This window comes from Fundulus heteroclitus, chromosome 13 (genome assembly GCF_011125445.2).
Source record: "Fundulus heteroclitus isolate FHET01 chromosome 13, MU-UCD_Fhet_4.1, whole genome shotgun sequence".
NCBI lineage: Eukaryota > Metazoa > Chordata > Actinopteri > Cyprinodontiformes > Fundulidae > Fundulus > Fundulus heteroclitus.
In genome coordinates, this window is record NC_046373.1 from 14,758,645 (window position 1) to 14,772,088 (window position 13,444).

Consider the following 13,444-nt stretch of genomic DNA (forward strand, 5'->3'; position numbering starts at 1 on the left):
AAAAATTAGCCCAGTGTGTCCATTTGTGACTATAATTATAGATTATACCTACAGAGACTTTATAAATATCAAAATTGTCAGTTTAGACACAGCTAGCCAAACACACAGCATGCATATTTTCACTACAAATCAATCCAAATCAAATGCCAAAAATGTAGGTGAACTCATTGAAGTCTGTCAACTCTCCTGCTGTGCGCCATTGATTTATTTTATCCCCTGGCACCACAAAGCTAGAAATATCTAAGCTGAATCAAAAGGAAACCCCGCTCTCGAGTGGTTTCCCTTCATTTGCTAAACACACAAGTCTGGTGTGGTTTACACAACTCCTGAATTATGAATGTCTCTGGTGTGCTCTGCCCAATTTCTATGCAGTATGCTGTAGAGTTCTAGAGAAGGTTTGTGTGCCTCATGCTTAATATAGCCCACTCGCCACCAGTTTCAGTGTTCTTGAGGTTTATTTTTATGTAAATGCACAATTGTTATACAGGTATATATTTATATCGTTAAAGAATTTAAAGTTTTGGTTTTACAACTTTTTGTTGTTAATAGACTGTGGTTGCATTTACACTTCCAGGGAAATGCACATATCACCTGTATGCCTGGACCTGTTAGAAGATGGAACTACCCTGTACCGCTGTGTATCGGTACGTGTCCTCCTACACTTTGTTGATGCACACCATGAAACGCACCAGCCTTCATATGACGATGCGCCCTATGGATATGCAAACCAAACTGCACGACTGCAGGAATTATGCAAGCTTTCTCCACTGCTTTCGCTGATTCTCAGAAGAAAATTAAATGTTTGAGCAAGCTTTTTGTGCTTTTGAGCACTTTTGAACTAATGCTAAACTATAAACATGCATAGGTAGAAATAGGGATATGTGCACAATGTTCTATTTTTTTTTTTACCTAATTGAGCATTGTTCCCAAAAATGTATTTCATTTTTTGACCTTGTAAGAAAGGTTTTTCCCTACCTTTTCCTTGAATATCCTCAATGACAATGTCACATGTTCAAAGCGTCATCACAATGTACAGAGTCTTCAGATATATATGACAAGTTTCAGTTGGAGGTTCAAACACCATCAGTAGAAGAGTCTAGAAAAGTAAGCTGGGTTTTCTGTACAGACCATTTCAAGAAGTGATTTTAACCCACTGCAGCACGTTGTGCACATATTCCATACATTCCCACGGAATTTAAAATCTATGTAATTTAGCTGATCACGCCGACGCTCTGAAATTAGAATCTTAGATTTTGAGCTGCGTTGTGGCTTTTAAATTTCACCAAAATCTCTATAAGCCACTGCTTCCACTTATTCCTGGCCCTGGTTACTAAATACGCTGCCAAGACATTGTGACAAAGACATTTTGCGTTTGAACTTGAGACCTCAGAACTTACAACGTCCTTTACTTTTTCCAACAACGTATGTGCACATTAGAACTGTGTATGGTGCTCCTCCACAGGTAAGCCACATTCTGTGTACCTTTTACAAATATCTGCTTAAGGACCTAGCTTGTTTCTTTGTTTGATGTTTGTTGCTTTTGGGTGGAGGGCATAAATTGTTGATTTCAGCCTCTCAGTGAGATCTTTTATTTATTGCATCTAGGTTAGTGACAAGACATCATCTGGGCCAAAAGGGCACAAGCAATAGTTACAGTAACACTGCTGCTTCTAGGGAACGTCCCCTTCATGATGAACTCCAACAACCTCACCACTGAAGTTTTGGGCATGTCCAAATCAGTCTGGGAATTTAGTCTGGGGGGGGGGGGCTAATGTACTGACAACAACTATGTGACTAAACCAAGACACTAACAAAAATTATCAGCCGTATTTACACACATAACACATATTTTTTGGCACATACACTAGATGGTGTCTGGTGCATCCCTTTTTATGTCATTCACTAGCAAATAAAGATATCGTGTCCATGAGGACACCCATCATAATAGAGAGAGTTAAACAACGATGTGTTTAGAACGACCAATCACAACAAACCCTTTGAAACCAAGGTTTGAGATTTGTCTGGGCAGATTGAGAAAGAGGGGCAAAGCATGACACTCAGGTGCCTCAGAGTTGTCAATCCTGCACACTGTGATTATGGGTTGTCTGCATGTTTGTCATACAGCTCAATGTGGCGGCTCGATGAAGGATGTCAGTGGGGTGATTCTAAGTCCGGGTTATCCCGGCAACTATCCCAGCGGATTGGACTGCACATGGAATGTTAACCTACCTGTTGGCTTTGGTAAGAACCATCATTCAAGCTGAAAAAAGAAGTATACGTCCCTGTTTTTTTGCTCCGTTGCGTCACTCCTTTAGTGTAAGTGTTAACAGTCTGTGGTTTCTCTTTTTTTTTCCCTCAGGCATTCATCTCCAGTTTTTAAACTTCTCCACCGAAGCGATCCACGATTACCTAGAGATCCGTAGTGGAACGCTGGAAACGGGTTCTGTGATTGATAAGTTCAGCGGTCCAGTCATTCCTAAACCGCTTTTCAGCACCACCCACCAAACCAGCTTTTTTTTCCACAGCGACTATTCGCAAAACAAACCGGGGTTCCACATCACATATCAAGGTAAATGTTGATTCCGGAAGATCCTTTCCAGCGCTCCGTTTACAGTGATTGTTTCCAGAGCAGAGACAACAGAAGAGGCCATCTCACTAGCTGTAGCGCCATTCATCAGGTCCCTTTATTAAACTGTATACAGGGAGACCACGCACACACAGCAGCATGCCTATGTGCTCTGTACTTCCCTGAGCTTGTCTCACACAGATATACCCTCACAATGTTACAAAAGAGCAGTGGGATGGATCTTTGATTCTTTGTTTCTCTGTAGCACCTGTGTCTCATAGAGATCCGACTGTCCTCCTAGCCTAAATAATCAACACATTCTTCCTAGCAGAGCTCCATGAAGTCACCAGTCCATAATAGGCCATAAAAACAATAAAACAGCAAAGAGACACACATAGTTAAATCAGCCCCTTCAACCCTTTGTTAGGAAAACACAAATAACAGCTGCGTATTATTATGACCCATTACAAGAGGCTGTAACAAAATGATTACAAGGTGCAAACAGGTTCCTCACTTGGATGCATTTCAAGGAGAAGTTTTGAATGTATGCCATCTGGCTTCAGAATGTTCTATTTATTATGACAAATTCTTCAGACAGCCGTAATTTGTTTAGCCTAGTTCTCTTTATATGAAAATTACAGATGCTAATGAATAATGCCTTGAATAATGCCTTTTATCTGCTGACAGCACCACCAGCGCTTAAAATGGGAAAATATGTCAAACTTAGCCCTCTTATGATTTCCTCTGCCCATAAACGGTGCACTCTGTAATAGATTTTGCACAGACAACTGTAGCAACCCAGATGTGAAAAGTCGATAATATAAATATTTAACAGGCTGCCATATTTAGACGTGAACAGGTTAGAACGATTATTTTGGATAATTTTTAACAATGTAAGAACTATTGTGCTATGCTGCTGCAAAATGCATGAAGGGATGTTATTGTTCCTTCATTTTGTATCTAGCATTTTAACTTTTAGTTTCATTTGGAAGTGAAGACTGCAGTGGACCTTCCATGAAACAGGAGACATTTGTTTGTCTTTTGTTTTTTAAATGGCTCAGTAATGAGCAAACCTTTAAAAAAAGGATTTGGATTAGCTGGATTAATTTTTTTTTTTTTCAAGACACCAACGGATAAAACAAAGGCTTTACTTTTAATTGTTTTTGCCAACTGAGAGGCACGTTTTGATGAGGTAGTATCTTTATCGGTAAATGTGTTTCCAGTAGTGATTCTTGACATATTCTTTTATTTTTGGTAACTACATGCTATTCAGATGTTAGATGCTTTTCTAGGAAAGACGTGCATATTATTCTCCTGCTCTTTGTCCAAATAATAGCAATTTACCAACCATCATGCATTTCCATTATTGTCTCTCCAGCCTACCAGCTTCAGAGCTGTCCTGACCCACGGCCGTTTCGAAACGGCATTGTAATCGGCACAGATTTCAGCGTAGGCATGACAGTGTCTTTTGAATGCCTGCCTGGATATTCTCTGATCGGAGAAGCCTCGCTAACGTGTTTACACGGAATAAGCAGGAACTGGAACCACCCTTTACCACAGTGTAAAGGTAATTGACTGCACAGGTCATCTCTGTACCTGTTACTTTTTTTTTTCCAGTGGCGAGCTTTGGTTCAAAGGGTGTTATAAGATCTGCCAGAGGTGAAATAGCTTAGTATGATGTTGTGAAGGGAATTCACTCACTTTATTTTCTTTGGCTCTGTCGCTCACATTCACAGGAAAAAAAAACTAGCTTGTGTTTTTAGACAGGGAAATATAACACTCATGACTATATTGTTGCAGTCTTCATAATGCTGAGTAATTTAAGTATTCATAACTGCTGACGTTTTTCACATTTTGTTACATTACAATCATGAACCTTGTATTTTGTTGGGATTTTCTGTTATGTAGCAACAAAGAGTTGCACATATCTGGGAAATGAAAACCAAAGGGTGCATGGTTTGCAACATTTTCAACAAACTATTATGTACAATTGCTGTCAACCGTCATTACACCAGTATCCCTAAATAAAATCCATATAATCAATTGGCTTCAGAAGTCATGTAATCAGTAAACAGACCCCCTCTGCGTCTAACTTAATCTTAGTAATACAGCTGTTTTATGAAGGCACTGAGGTGTTTAAAGAAGGTGAGTGAACAAACAGCATCGGGAAGACAGAGAAACACAGCAGGCAGCTCAGGGATAACAAGCTTTTTTTTGTTATTTTAAAACAGGGTTAGGCAATAAAACAGTTCCTGACCACTGTTTAATTCATCATCTCAAATATAAATAGTTATGCAAAAATGCAAGCACAAGCCTATCAAGACATGGGTGTCCACCTCAACTCAGAGGCATGAAGGACATTAATTAGCAAAGTCATTTTCAATTGTGATATCTCACATATTGATACAGGAATGATGATTATGATTTGATATATTGTGCAGCTTGAAAGAAAACTAAAACTTCCCTCTATGAACACTGTCCTTAGGGAAATATGTTAGTGGTAGCATTATACTGTGGGGATTTCTTTATCCATCAAGGAGAAGGAGGCTGGTCAGGTAGGATGGTAGGATGGATGAAGCTAAACACAGGGCAGTATTGGAAGGAAACGTATTACTAAGAGACACATCCTAAAAGAGTCATACATGTAATTGCAGCAAAGAGTGGTTATAGAAAGTATAAGTAAGGAAAATATGCTAATTTCAAGAAAATTATTCTTACTTTTAGTTCCCTTTTTGCAGTACGCCCTCCGCGTACACAGCTCTCTCCTAAGAGGGAGAGCTATCCGTTTCTGCCGGGAGGACAGAGTTGTTGGACTACATTGCTCTGTTTCAAACATAAGGCCAAAATAAACATAACTTTTATATTGAATTAACTTACTTGGTTTATTTTTGCTAGCATGTACTTCGGGCTCAAGCTGCCTTACATGAATCCACTTCTAGTTTCGACAATACAGTCAGGCGGTCTTGTAGACAGCTCAGGGGTCCGATCAGGTAGTGACACAGTGTATCGTAAATATATATTGAGCGGAGCGGCTTTCAATGCTTACAAAAGTCATACTTACACATTTTACCAGATTTTTGAGCACATTGTACCACATAAAATCGGGCAGTAAGCACAACTTTAATCGCACAGAAGGCACACCGGATTATAAGGTACACCATCCATTTTTGAGAAAATTGAAGGATTCTTAAGTGTGCCTTATGGTCCGAAAAATAAGGTATAATAAAAGTACAATTTTTATCATGTGAAACACTTCAGCATAATCTCTGAGCTGTACAATAGACAAAAAACAAATTAATGAAATTTAGTTAAATGAACCAAAGAGTTCTGTGTTAAATATAGTAATGCGGAAGATATAGTCGCTCTCTTATTCATGGAAAGAATTAATAGAGATTCACAGTGCTAAAAAACAAAATAAATGATTGATTGTAATTTCCTCTTACAGCCAGGTGTGGTGGTAACATTACCTCATTAAATGGTACCATCTACTCTCCTGATCACCCCGAAGAATACCCAAACTTCCAGGACTGTGTGTGGAGTGTCCGAGTTCCTCCTGGACATGGAATTTACATCAACTTCACTGTTCTGAGCACAGAACCCATATATGACTACATCACTGTCTGGTAGGTGTTTTTTTTTTTTCTTAATTAGCTGTATACTCGTCTCATTGTGCTCTTATTATATGCAGTTTCTTAGTGTTTTTTTTTTTTACATAAAAGTTGTGAAGAAACGTCCTGTTTTTCTGACTGACCCATCGTTTAATAGTCTGAACTTTTGCTGCATGGATAATTTTTCATTTAAAGAAGATTACCAAGGCTTTATAAGGGTTACTATGACTACAGACATCTTTCCTGAAAAATACGGTTACCCAACGTAAATCCTCCATGTCCTGAGTTACCCATTTCGAGTCTATATATTCTCAGCTATTTTAGCGACATTTTCTCTTAATTGTGCTGGTTCCGTATGTAAAGCATTGCCCCATCTTTCTCCTATTGCTTGCCACCTTTTTTTAACTTATTTTTTAATTACTCGTCTTAAAATATGGTTTTATTGGAAACAGAAGACATGTTCGTCAATGCAAGAGTTTAAATGGTTTTAGTATATCATGTGGTGTAGCTTTCAGGTGGTGAAAGGCTGCAGCAGTAGCTTAAATAGATTGTAATACTATTTCTATCACTGGAGATAGGCGCAACCCTGCACAGATAAGCTTGTATAAATGATGGATGGAAATTATATCTGTGGTGGCCATGTTGCTACCTTTGCTGGTGCTGTAGTCTCCTGACAAAGCTTCTTGCACATTGACACCTTTTTCAGCTTTGCACAAAAAGGTGTCATTGTGATAGTCACTCCAAACGCTGACTTTGTATGACTGCTTGATTTGGGGTTATCTCCATTTGAACGATCCATTTGCGCAAAAGCTCAAACACCCTGACGCATGTCTTGAGACTGTGCTTCAATGACTGTAAAGTGCCTTGAGATGACATATTATGATCTGGCGCTATATAAATAAAATACAATTAAATTTAATATTTCCACATACTTTTTTTTATTTTTCCATCTGTATTGTAATGACATTAGTCCCTCTTGCAGCCAAGAACTCACACAACATGCTGCTGCCACCCCTGTATTTCATAGGTGGGATGGTGTTCTAAGGCTTGTAAGCTTCCCCTTTTGTCCTCCAACTGTAATGATGGTCATTATGGCCAAACATTTCAATTTTAGTTTCATCAGACCACAGGACATGTCTCCAAAAATTAAGGTCCTTGTCCCCGGGGGCGTTTGTAAACTGTAACGTGGCTTTTTATGTTGCTTTCAGAGTAATGGCTTCTTTATCACTAATTGGCCTGTCATTCCTTGTCAGTACAGAACATGTTTCACAGTGGAAATGACAGCTTCAGACCTAACAGCTTCAGCCAGCATCTTCACTAGGTCTATAGCCCTTGCTGTAGGGTGAATATGCGCATTTTGTCCCAAAAACACATTAAAATCTGGGAAACGGAGTTCTGATAGTCAGACATTCAATGGTACTTACTGTATACTTGTGTGTAATTGTTTGAACAAATGACGGTGGCACCTTCGGGCATTTGGAAATTGTATTTGTACTTGAAATTGACTTGTTGAGGTACACGACTCCCCCTTTTTTTTTTGTATCTTGCTCAGATGTACTAAATTCTTCAATGATGTCAACAAAAGAAAGCAGTGTATTTAAGGTGTTGCCTCACAATGCATCCCCAATTTTTGTCTTCATTTAACTCAGATCAGGGGCTTCCACAGCCATCATTGTCTGCTTTTTCTAGACATGCTAAAACGCAGTACACAGATCTGACTTTGGTGAAAGTAATAACAATTTCCATTAAAACTTATTTGTCATTATTCTCGTTTTAGCTTTTATTGTCCCTTAAATGGGAAATTTATTTCACAGTGATAGTAAACACAAGTAAGGTAGTATCAGAAATATCACAAACTCTGTAAAAGTAGGTACAGTAGAGACTTAAAATAACCAAACTTAAATTAAAACAATACCACCAAATAATATCAAAACAAAAAAATTGGGGATTTATCAGCTCTTACCACATTTATCAGTACCTTTGGCAGAGATGTGTTAAAAACCTGGAAACAGAATCTTCTGCAATTACAGTAGCATTATCTCACACTAAAAACTTGTTTAATTAAGTTGATCCGTTTTGACCACAAAATATGTATTGACACGTGCTTCTTACCACAAATACCACCTGGGTCCCCTTGTCCTTAGCAAATGGACAAGCAAATGCTACATTATACAATCCTTTAGAGTATAGGTTTAGCTTAATACTATTTTCTTTCCCATTTTTTTCTCCACATCAAACACCAGAAGACTGTTGAAACACGCGTCTCCCACCCCCAGATGATTGTGTGAATTCCATGAATTGGGCACACAGCATGTATCTGAAAAAGTGGCTAAATGAGTGAATTGGTGGAAAGAAAAGACAGCGACTGCACGAACAGACAATAAAATGCTCACAATCTCAGTCACACAGACCTAATGCTGGCTCTCCGCAGAGAGCACAGTTTCAGTGGTAAAGGTGTGATTTTCACAGCGGTCTCTTCAGTCCACTGCCAGCCGACCTGACAGTCTCCAAGTCTGCTAATTGGTCTCATACTGGGAGACGTACTACAGGATTTCATTGCAAGATGTGTCAGATACATCAGATGTTAGCAAGAACCGTGCAACCTTTCACTGTATATGCTACCCGAGTGTACTAATAACTGTTAGGGAACTAACATTGTAGGGAAGCTATGTGAGAAAATACTTCAATATGCCCTGTACAGCCTGAGAGTCACTTAATACCTAAAACTCATTAGAGTGTGTAGGATTGGTAAAAAGGAAGTACATCCTCTCTCAGTTCTTGAATTTCACAATTCAAGACATATTTTGCATGTTCTAATCTCGTGTAATTTGTATCGAAAGGCACTGCAGGTTCCACCCTTTTATTATTTATTAAACAATGATGTAGGCAAAATAGAAGACTTGTGTGTGAAAAGCTATGTATGCCCTTCCTGCTTGGTTAAATAGCAACCATATGCTTCTTATCAAAAGATGTGATTCACGTATCAGCAAGTATGTACTATGTATTATGTTTTATGCATTATGTTCAGCTATGTAATGACACAACGTCGATGGGGAAGGTAATCAGCAATGACCTGGAAAAAAAGCAATTGTTGATGCTCATCATTCTCAGAAGATTTCTCCGGACAATTTTAAACAACCTGAAGTCAACCATTCTACAGTGAGAAGTACTCACAATTGGACAAAGACCTACCAGTCTTCCCAGGAGAGGGCGCACAAGCAACACCCCTCCCCCCAATGCTTTGGACTTATGCATCCATCCACTCATTCATTGTCTTCTGTTTACCTAAGACATCTGACTAGTCTAGGGGAACTCAGACATCCGTTTCCACAGGGACCCTGTCCAGCTACGTAATCCCTAAGGGGATCCTAAGGAATCCCCATGGTCAAAGGGGTTTTTCAGCCCTCCAGCAATTTCTAGATTTGCCCCTGGGTCTACTCGAGGCAAACCCAACACAGCATATCAGCCCACTTTATCAGCACAAATGCCCCATTCCAACTGCAGAGCTAGTGGAGGAGGGATGATGCTTTGAGCTTGTTCTCTCACCACAAGACATGGGTCCCTTACCCTTTGAGTTGACCAGGAAGTCCCCTGTATACCGTAACATTTGGAATTTGAATGTGAGGCCACCTATTCAACAGCTAAATCTTGGTCCAAATTGGGTCAAGAAAAAGAACAATGATCCTAAAGCTGACAGCAAATATTCAACCGAACCACAGTGTTACAAACAATGGTCAAGCCAAAGTCCAGAGTTATATCTGACGAAAAAATGTTCAGGTAAAACCATAAAGATGAGCTTAAAAACTATGTCTGCAAATTCCAGTGCCCTGAAATAATGATGTAAAGATGAGACAGCTGAACGATCTATCCACAATAATGTGACACCATAGAAAACAGGAACTTTAAGTGGCTGCTAAAGTTGACATTCGACCAATTGAATTATGTGACCAACCTGATCTTTTTTTCCCACATCTCCATTTTGGCAACAATTTTGTTGCTGAATAATCACACTGTGGAATGTGTTGTGTGCCTTTAAAACATTTCAGAACCTGGTAAAGGAAAGAAGAACTGCAGAGAGGTGCAGTTGGTAGCACTATTGCCTCGCAGTGAGAGAGACCTCTTTCTGCATAGAGTTTGCATGTTCTCGGTCCCCCCGGGTGCTCCGGCTTCCTCCAAAAACATGACTGTTAGGTTACTCCAAATTGCTATTAGGTGTAAGTGTGTGCGTGCATTGTTGAGTGTCCTTTGTTTCTCTGCATTGCCCTGTGAGGTGTTCCCCACCTCTTGCCCATTGACCACTGGAGATAGGCACCAGCCCTGCTGCGACCATGCACGGATAAGCGTATATAGTGGATGGATGACAAAGAAAATATGTTTTTTTTATATCCTCATACGTAAAAGCCTAAAAGCCTGTGTTTTTTTTCTTCTTCTGTCACGACTCTATCCTAATGATGTTTAATCACAGAAAGCAAGTCTACAGTTCGAGTCCAACATATGGTGACACCCTGTTTGAAGGTGAAAAAAGCTCAGCGTATCACATGCAAAGGCTGACCCGCCAGCTGACAGAAAACTTTATGAGAACACTAAACCGAGTAAACCAAAGCCCACACAAAGACTCACATTTATTATTCTTTTGACCTGACAGCAGTTCAGTTAATACTCCAGTTCAACACAGCGAGAAAAGCCACAGATTTCTGAACTGTGTTATCACGACTCGTTCTTTTGCAAGTGAATTGAAAAGTATATATTCTTTTTTTTTTTTTTTTTTATCAGTGAGCCTGGAGACATTGCAGTTCGGAATGTTTTGAAAAAGAAGATGGGTTCATTTCCAGCCACAATGACGTGTGGAAAATCGCTTTGCCACAAAATGTCCATCTGCATTTGCAGTCAATGGAGCGGCTCCAGTTATATATTATAAATATCGCCGCGTCGGCTTTATGTTTGAGTCTAGCCTCAAGAAACCCATCCCCTGATCACAAATAGCCACGTGTCAGTCATAAATGTCAGGAGTAACTTTCATATATGTTTCAGGCAGCCTTTTCTACCCCGTTGTTCTATAACAACAGATTAAAAACAGTAATTATAGTATTTTCCTTTTTTTTGTACATTAACTGTGTTTCTCTCTTTGTTTCCCTGCAGGGATGGTCCAGATCAATCATCCCCTCAGATAGGCCAGTTCAGCGGGAACACAGCCTTGGAGTCCGTCTATTCAACTTCCAACATCATCCTCATTAAATTCCACTCTGACTTCTCTGGGTCAGGCTTCTTCGTCTTAAGTTACCATGGTAAGACGTACAGCTTGTTCAGAGCTGCTGGTGTTATTCGGTGTGCTGTACAGTGCAAGTGGAGCATGACATTTGATTTGGTCTGCTCAGTTTCAGATGCCACTCTCATTAACCGTTGTCTCTGCAATTATCTTTTTTTTTGTCCTGGGGTACAGTGATGAAACCATAATGCTGTCATTAGTCGAAGGTGCAATTATGAGACTGGATGGGTTTTTCATCGCGCTCAACTGTGTTTAACTTCATCTTCATTAAGTTCTTCCCAACCTTAGCGCCTTGAATAATTAGATATTGAATTTGATTCAGCTCAGGACCATTTTACAACTTGATCAAAGTCCATTTCACAGTCCATCCTACCGATAATGTAATGAATAGGTGTTTCTTTGTTTTGGTTGTTTCAGCTGCCGTGCGAGGTGTCACTTTTGTTAGCCTAGCTTTATATTTATAATGTTTTTCTCAGCTCAAATCATTTGCCCTTTCACGGAAAATTGATTTGTTTATTCTCTTAAGATACAAACACTGACATAGAAATCATTTTCTGGAAAGAAGAAAATAGACACCATAGAAGAACCGGTGTTTTTTTTTTTTTTCAAAGTTTAAATCATATTAGCACAGGTAACTCTGAGCATCCTCTTCTTAGTCTTCAGTCAGAGGCTTCTGCAGACTTGCTGTAAGACAGGCTGCTGCAGGAGGGTCTTCCCTTCCCACAATTATGAGCACGAAAACAAATATTTGAAGAAACTTGGACAGTACAAGTCTTAACATCTAATTTCCTTTTGGGATTAATAAAGTGTTTATTATTTGAATATAAAGTGAAATCCATGTCATTTAACCCAATTTATTATAATTAAAAATACCATTAAATCCTTTTTTATTCAATCCACTGACTTTGCTGTATAATCGGCCATACAAAACAAAGCAAACTATGTTAATTAACTAGACTAACCTTGCTTAAATTGGTTACATTCAGCCAAGGAGAGTTCAAATATGCATAGATTTTTCATGTTTCCACCTAAGTTTTGATCATTTATATTTGGTGATGAGCTGCAAATCTTTGAGATTGAAAGGGCTCCTTGCCATTGCACTAAACTTAACCACATTTTATATATTCTCCTCAGACCCAAGTCAGGACTGGCTGGGCCACTCACAAGTCTAAGTCTCTTTTTGTGAAACAGTAAAACTTGCTTTTGCGCTTCCAGACAAAATAATCTCCACCCAGTTATGAAAATGTGTTTCATTTCAGTCGCAGACTTTGGGGCCAAAACATTATCTGTATATAATGTTATGCTCTTATTTGAACAAAGGGATGATGGGCTTTTCAAGGGCTGAGATGTTTGCATTTTAAGAACCTTGTGTGCTCTGTTCAGCCATCTTGATGGGTCTTCATCAAGCTGCAGATGATTTTTCTTAATGAACCATGCCATTTCGTCGAAGCAGGATTTTCACCAGACTGTGTCGCACTTGTGATTTAATTTGATAGCATTGCTTGGAATGAGTCAAGCTTTTTATTTTTCTCTCGTGCTCTTTTCAAGTTTCCCATAAGTTCCGTCTGTCTTACTCTAAGCTCACGAGCACAGAAAAGGATGTACCTGTATGCCCTCTGCCTCTTCTGCTCTTCCTCTCGGAAAGATTGTCAAGTGATATTCAAGTAGAGTTCCTCCTTCTTTAATGGCTCACATGTCGTTAATGAAGTAGTCACACTTGTGAAGGAGCACCAAAATTTTATGGCTTTAATTTGTTTGTTGATTTTTGCTTTATTGGACGATAAAGCGAAGAATATATCAAAGGAAGGATGAACTGAAAATGGGATGGCACGTATCACGGTGGTTCTTCATCATTTCTTTGCTAGAATATATTAATGTCAACATAAATAAGTGAACAATACACTCTCCCTGGTTCTGAGTGGGCTGCATAGTTTTATTTGGAAAAACAAAACTTGTCACAATAAGAAGTAGTTCTTCCCGGCTTTATCCTCTGTGTCCTTCAGT

General features: G+C 39.2%; 1 protein-coding gene across 4 annotated transcripts in view; it reads left to right on the plus strand.

Moving 5' to 3' along the window:
- Window positions 1–13,444, plus strand: part of csmd3b (CUB and Sushi multiple domains 3b) — a 159,220-nt gene that overhangs the window by 85,320 nt on the left and 60,456 nt on the right. For all 4 annotated transcript variants that reach the window (XM_036145171.1, XM_036145173.1, XM_036145172.1 and 1 more), the window contains exons 31-36: window positions 575–644; window positions 2,125–2,241; window positions 2,360–2,569; window positions 3,945–4,133; window positions 6,012–6,189; window positions 11,314–11,459. In XM_036145171.1, coding sequence (XP_036001064.1) covers window positions 575–644; window positions 2,125–2,241; window positions 2,360–2,569; window positions 3,945–4,133; window positions 6,012–6,189; window positions 11,314–11,459 — 910 coding nt within the window. The remainder of the gene's footprint in view (window positions 1–574; window positions 645–2,124; window positions 2,242–2,359; window positions 2,570–3,944; window positions 4,134–6,011; window positions 6,190–11,313; window positions 11,460–13,444) is intronic.